At 54.6% G+C, this 6,000-nt stretch overlaps 1 protein-coding gene across 3 annotated transcripts in view; it reads left to right on the top strand.

The window, feature by feature from the left end:
- Positions 1 to 1,032: 1,032 nt before the first annotated feature.
- E2F3 (E2F transcription factor 3) overlaps positions 1,033 to 6,000 on the top strand; it is a 42,992-nt gene continuing 38,024 nt past the window's right edge. For 2 of the 3 annotated variants that reach the window (XM_027676039.1, XM_027676038.1), the window contains exon 1: positions 1,978 to 2,030. In XM_027676039.1, the coding sequence (XP_027531840.1) occupies positions 2,016 to 2,030 (15 nt within the window). In that variant the 5' untranslated portion in view covers positions 1,978 to 2,015. Of the gene's footprint in view, positions 1,470 to 1,977; positions 2,031 to 6,000 lie in introns of those variants that run through there. The other variant, XM_027676041.1, reaches the window with a different exon arrangement.

Raw genomic sequence — 6,000 nt, 5'->3', positions numbered from 1 at the left:
GATTTTATGATTTTAAGGGGGCATTTAATAAATGAAGACATTACAGGAAGGCAGAAATAGCTAGCTTATATAGTTCCACTGATTTACTTCTCAGGGATAGTACAGGCCATAACGAAAGGAAGTATTTTGCTAAGCGCTCACTTCTTGCAGAAAAAAAATAAATTAAATGCCTCGGGCGGGCTGATTTGAAAATATGTGAAGAAAGCGGAAAGCGCTTCCTCAGCTACCGGAGGCGACACCCCGCGCCGGGACGCCTTTAAACGGCTCCCTGAGAACTTCCCCGCCGGCGACAGGCCGGTGCCTCTCCGAGCAAACCTGGACGAGAACTCGGGTGACCCCTTCCAAGTAGCAGAGCTGCAGGGCGGGAACAACCCGGCACCTCCTGAGCGGCGGCGGCAGCGGCAGGGATTCAGCCCACCGGGAGGGCGAGCGCCTTCCACGGGTTGCGAGCCGGCGCTCCCCCCACACTCGGGGGGAGCCCGGCGTGAGCCGGTCGGTGTCGGGGCTGTGCCTGATCGGTGCCGGGGCGGTGCCCGGCGCTCCCTGCGGGCGCAGCTGTCACTGTCAGGGCTCCGGCGAACCGGGGTCCCGGCCCCTTGCACGGGGAATCCCCCAGCCTCGCCCCCGCAGCCAATCGCCGCGCTGCATGCAAATCATGGCCGCGCCCCGGGCCAGTGGGAAGGGAGAGGGGCGGGGAGGCGGTGCCCCGTTGGATGGCGAGGAGGACGGCGAGGGCCAATGAGACGGCGAGGCAGGCGGGGCGCGCCCCGGGGGCGGGGACATGCAAATTTAGTTTGAAAAGAGGGCGGGAAATCCGAGTTTCGCGGGAGGCCCTTGGCGCGTAACCCGTCTCCTTTCCCTTCATTCATTGTCAGCAGCCGCCGCTTCCTGGAGCCATTTTCCAGCCGGCCCCACACAGCGGGAGCGGCCCCGCTCCATCCGCCGCATCTGCCCGCCCCGCCGCCTCCGTCCCCCCCCCGGCGCCCCGTATCCTGCAGCCGGGCCCCCCCCGGCACCCGCAGACCTCAGTATTTTGCGCGGGGCCTCGGCATCGAGGAGGAAAGCAGCTGGGAAGGCCGGGGGGGGAGGAGGGACGGGGGGGAGGAGGAGACGCGGCTGCGGGGACAGACCCGGAGGGAAGGATGAGAAGGGGACTCCAGCCGCCGGCCCCGGCAGCAGCAACGCCGCCCGCGCCGTCCACGGACTCCAGAGCAGCCCCCGCCGGCTTCCCGGCCCGCTTTGCCGCCGGCACCTTCATCCAGATCCGCAGCACCGGCGCGGCGGCGGGGGCGCCCTGTGTTGTCTCCTCCTCCGCCGCCGCCGCCGCTTCCCAGGCTCCCGGTGCCTTTGCCCCGGCGGCGGATGGGGGCCAGCCCGCTGGCAGCTCGCTGTACTGCACTCCCCACGGACCCGCCGGCAGGACGGCGCTGCTGCAGCCCGCTCTCGGCAGTGGCGGAGGCCGCCCCCCGGTAATTTTGTGTTTTCCCCCCGTCCCCGCGGGGAGGGTGAAGGGGACGGGGGGGGATCCCGCTACCGGCCGGGCCCGGGGGGCGGGCGGGGTGCGGGGGGGAGGGCAGGAAAGGCGGAGGCAGCGCTTTGTTGCAATAAACTTTCCTGCCTCCTTCCCAACCCCCGCTGCCGGGTCTTATTGAAAAGAAAAAAAAAAAAAGGAGGAGAGAGAGAGAGGAAAAAAAAAAGAGGGGCGAAAAATAATAATCCCCCGCCACGTCCCGCCGCACGGGTGCAAGGAGCGAGCAGGCGGCGGCGGGGAAGGGCCCCGGTTCCCGCGGGGCGGGGGGCCGGGCCGGGCCGTGCCCCGCCGGTGTCTCCGCTCACCCCCGGAGCCGCCGGTGACGTCTGGCACACGTGCGCCGAGGCCGCGGCTGTGACTGGGAGCCGGGGCGGGCGGGGAGGGGGACGCCGCTTCCTCCTCCTCCTCCTCCTCCTCCTCCTCCCTCTGGCCTGGGACAGCCCGACCGCCGGCCGGCTGCCCCCGGCCCCCGCCGCGCTCCGAAATGCCCCTGCAGCAGGTCAGTGACTCGTAGGGCGGCGGCAAGCACCAACCCCCTCCTCCTCACCTTTAAAATTGACGCCCCCTCCTTAAATTTTATGCCCCCCCCCCCAAAAAAAAATCCGCCTCCCCCCCTCGTTGGGTTTTCTTTGTCCTCGCTGATTTCGGGTGTGCGCTTGGCCCTCGTGGGCTCTGCCGAGTTGGAGAGTGGGGGAGGGCGCGGGGCATCCCAGCCGGGCGGGGGTCGCGGACGTCGTGGGGGGCTCACCTGCTCTCCCCCCCGGCCTCTGCGACCCCCTCCCGGCGGCGTGGGATCGCTGTACTCCTTCCTACCTCTTCCCCTCCCGCCCCGGTGCGCCCCTGCCAGGGCAAAAGGGGTTTTAACACCCCTTCCCCCCCCATCCTTTCTCTCCCCTGCATCCAGTCGATGATGGTCCAGGTATGGGATGGTGCTGTAATTCTGAAATACTTCTGAAAGAGCTTTGGGAACAGCTGGGAAACCGGTGAGGAGGGCAGGAGCTGCTTCTTGCATGGGTTTTTGCAGGTGTTGGTTGCTGAGCTAGTCATGGAAGTTTCAAGGCTCATCAAATCTCATCCAAAGCTTTTTTATTATTATATTTTTATTTTTAAAATAAGCATCTTTGTGGTTAAAGATAATTGATTTTTTTTTTTTTGTGCTCTTGGTCTTCAGCATATCCTAATAGCATTCACTGTCAAGCAGGCTGCTTCAGGCTACTTTGTAAATATTTGGCTGTCCTGTGCGAAGGTTGATTCCTAGAAGGTGGTGGTAAGCGAATTCAAAGAGGAGCATATGTTACACGATGATTCTGGGAGAATAATTGTACAGGCTTTTTTGGCTTTGTGGGAGAGATGTTGATGTCACAGGAACTCCTAAAATTTCTCATTAATGGGTGCGACAAGACCTTCATGTATGGTTTTAGTAGTTTTATTTGTTATTATTTTTTTTAATATAGATACTGTTCACCTCTGAAGGGAGGAACTCCTGGCCATAAAAACCTGGGAAGGCTTCTTTGCGCCTTAAAGATTTGGAAGCAGGAAGGAGATTTAGGGCTCTGCCTGCAAAAAAGTCCTCATGCAAGTTGTGAGTTTGTCGGATGCCCTCAACCCCTGTACGAACTTTGGGGAGAGATGTGGGATGGAGAAGGAAGAGAGTGGTCAGGCCAGCGGTATCTACAGCCTTTGGCTGGCACCCTCCCAGGGCGATAAGACATCCATGGCACTCACCAGGAAAGGGGCTCTGCATCCTGCTCTGCCCTGACAACCCTGTTCTCGTGACTGCCCCTCTTGGAGCTGAGCTGGTTTGCTGCAGACCCATCTTTTGGGAAGTCAGGCTGAAGCACCCTAGTGTTCTGCCCTGTCTTTCTGCTCCATGAACTGCTGGGCAGGGAGATGATCCAGCCCTTTCACAGTTCTCTGGTTTCCAGCTAGTTTTCTTCAAAACTCGTAGAGCATTTTCTGGGACTGGGAGAAGAGGGTATTTCCCCCTTAGTTACTAGCAGAGCATTTTTGAGAAACTGTTATTAAGGACTTGTGAGAGGAGCAAGAAAACAGTGGGTAGTTGAGGCAGTGATCTCAAGTGAGTAGCACCGATATAAATTTAGCTCATGATTAGTTGAGTTGCAAGTAGTGGATGGGTCTGAGACCCCCCAGCTGAAAACAAGGCTCTGCTATGCAAAAGATGGTAGGGATAAGTCTAAATTTTGACCAGCACACCTGCACTGATTAGGGTTATGAAAATTCTCCTAGCCTTGCAGATGTAACTGCCCTGGCAACCCACCCATTGCTTCTAAATATAAACTATGGTATGACTGGAAAAGTGTCAGTACAGCAGTATAGTTTAGGTTGTTCTGAGAAGTGGTTGACTATATGAGCAAATGAAAAAGGTTCTTTGGCCAAAGTGAGCTGCTTCCGCCCTGGGAATTTGTTAGTTATTTTGTCCGTGTAACTCTGCTGGAAAAGCCTTGAAAAGTGGCCTAGTCCATAACAACAGGAATCTACAGCCCTGCACGGATGAGAACGTGCACACTCCTCCGTCTCCAAAGCATGTGACTGTCCAAAACCTGTTCCTTGCTCTGCTGCCGCCTGTTGTGGTGGATCCTGCAGCTGAGGGTCACTAACTGGGCTCTTGTACTCTGGTGAGCCCGGGCTCCAGGAGGCTGTGACCAGGTCTGCCCACCCTTTCAACCTGAGGAGCTTTTGCATGATTCCTGTGGAGTTAATAGAAAGTGTTAGCGGGTGAATCTGAACTCCTGCCATGGCTTAAACACAAGCGGTAATGAAGAATTAACCCTTGCAGAACAAACCATCAGCCTGTGCTCCTGGGGAAAGCCCAAGCATCCTCCCCTGGCCTCCTGCACCCTGCTACAGCCTGGTGCCTCTTCCCTTCTGGGCTCTTGGGATTCCCACAATGGAAAATTAACCCTGACCTAAATAAATAAAGGTTTTCTGCTGGGCAAGCAGGTTGAACCAGCTAATGGCAGGTCTGGGAAGTGCCAGGGACCATCAAGAGAAAGTGGTGGCCATGGATATGGCACAGGAGTAGTGACATGGTGCAGTTTTGGTGTCAGTGAGTTTGTGAATCAACTTGAATCCCCATGAAAACTCGGGAGAAATTAATGTTTGACGAGGTACCCTTAAAGCAGTCTCGCTGGTGTTGCCTTCTCACTTGGTGTGAGAAAGTCACTACCATTTGCAAATCCTAGTACTCAAAAATGGGGCTGCTATAAAGGCAAGCTGTTCAAAATGTTTCTAATTCAAATAGTGGAGAATTTCTTACTGTCTTTAGGTTATAAAGATAAGCCTTTAAGAAGAGGGCCATTTTCTTAGCCATGAGAAAATGCTTAAATGGAGACACCACCCACATGTTAAGTCCTTTTTAAAAGGGGCTAAATCCTCTTAACAACAATATCTTTAGAGAACTCCTGTGGCCTTTAGATGACATGAGCTGTGGAGAGGCTGGTTCGGCATACTTCAGAAGGGGGCAGGAGGATTTACATTTCCAAACTGAATACTTAGTACCTCTCTCATTTTTCTGCTGGTTTAGAAAGCACCTCTTCCTTCCTCCCTTCTTCTCAGCAAGTCACAGCTGGAAAGGGAGAAAAATGGGATAACCCACAATTTTTCTGCTAGGTGTTATGCAAAGGAGCAAACCAAATAGGACATTAATAATGAGCAAGGAATTAAGGTATTGGAGAAGAACATGTAAGTTGCATAAGGAAGTGGGCAGTTTTTCTTTATTTTGCAGGAATAAAATGATTTGTATGTGAAGACACAGGTGTTTTTGTATTCAGACCCATTTTCATATTTCTTTGCCTGATAGTTTGTGTTACTAGAAATGAATGCTAGCATGAGTCTGGGACCTTTGGTTTTTGAATACCATTTAAGGGAATTTCTTTTGTTTAAATCCATCTCCTCCAGCAACAGGCTGCTTCTGAGCCCAAGGAGGTACCATGTGGTCCTTTGGGACAGCTGTCTGAGGAGAATTCAAAGAGGTAAAAATCCTGATTGCCCTAACCATGCTGACAAACATCTTGTGGAAAGTGGGCATCCTAGTAAAACCCTACAGGAACAGCCTGTGGCTTACTGACGGTGGCTTTGCTACCCTTGCACAGAGTCTAGCTATGCTGGTGTGGCTCCATCTGCACCAGAACTACTGAATATGGTAGCTCTGTGATGAACAGCTGAGGCACTCAAAGGCTTTACTGTTGCTGGAAGTAGGTTTGCTTCTCTCTCACCATCTCCTTTGTTTCATTGCCTTTGCTCCGCCCATGTCCAGGCCATGTTCTTCCTCTACTACTGTGCTTGGGGAGCATCTGGCTGTGCTGACAGGTTGGTTTTCTGCTGCTTTAACAAGGTAAAATAGCTGAATCTGAGCATTAGGTCTGGCATGCATCTTGGGCCCAGGATAAGGTGAGTGAGATGAGGGAAGGAGACAGGAGATTTCCAATGCACTGGTGTTGAGGTGCTAA

This window comes from Neopelma chrysocephalum, unplaced genomic scaffold (assembly GCF_003984885.1).
Source record: "Neopelma chrysocephalum unplaced genomic scaffold, ASM398488v2 Primary Assembly neopelma1_26, whole genome shotgun sequence".
NCBI classification, from domain to species: Eukaryota; Metazoa; Chordata; class Aves; order Passeriformes; family Pipridae; genus Neopelma; species Neopelma chrysocephalum.
The sequence above is the reverse complement of the archived record's forward strand: the minus strand, read 5'-3'. Positions and strand labels throughout refer to the sequence as shown.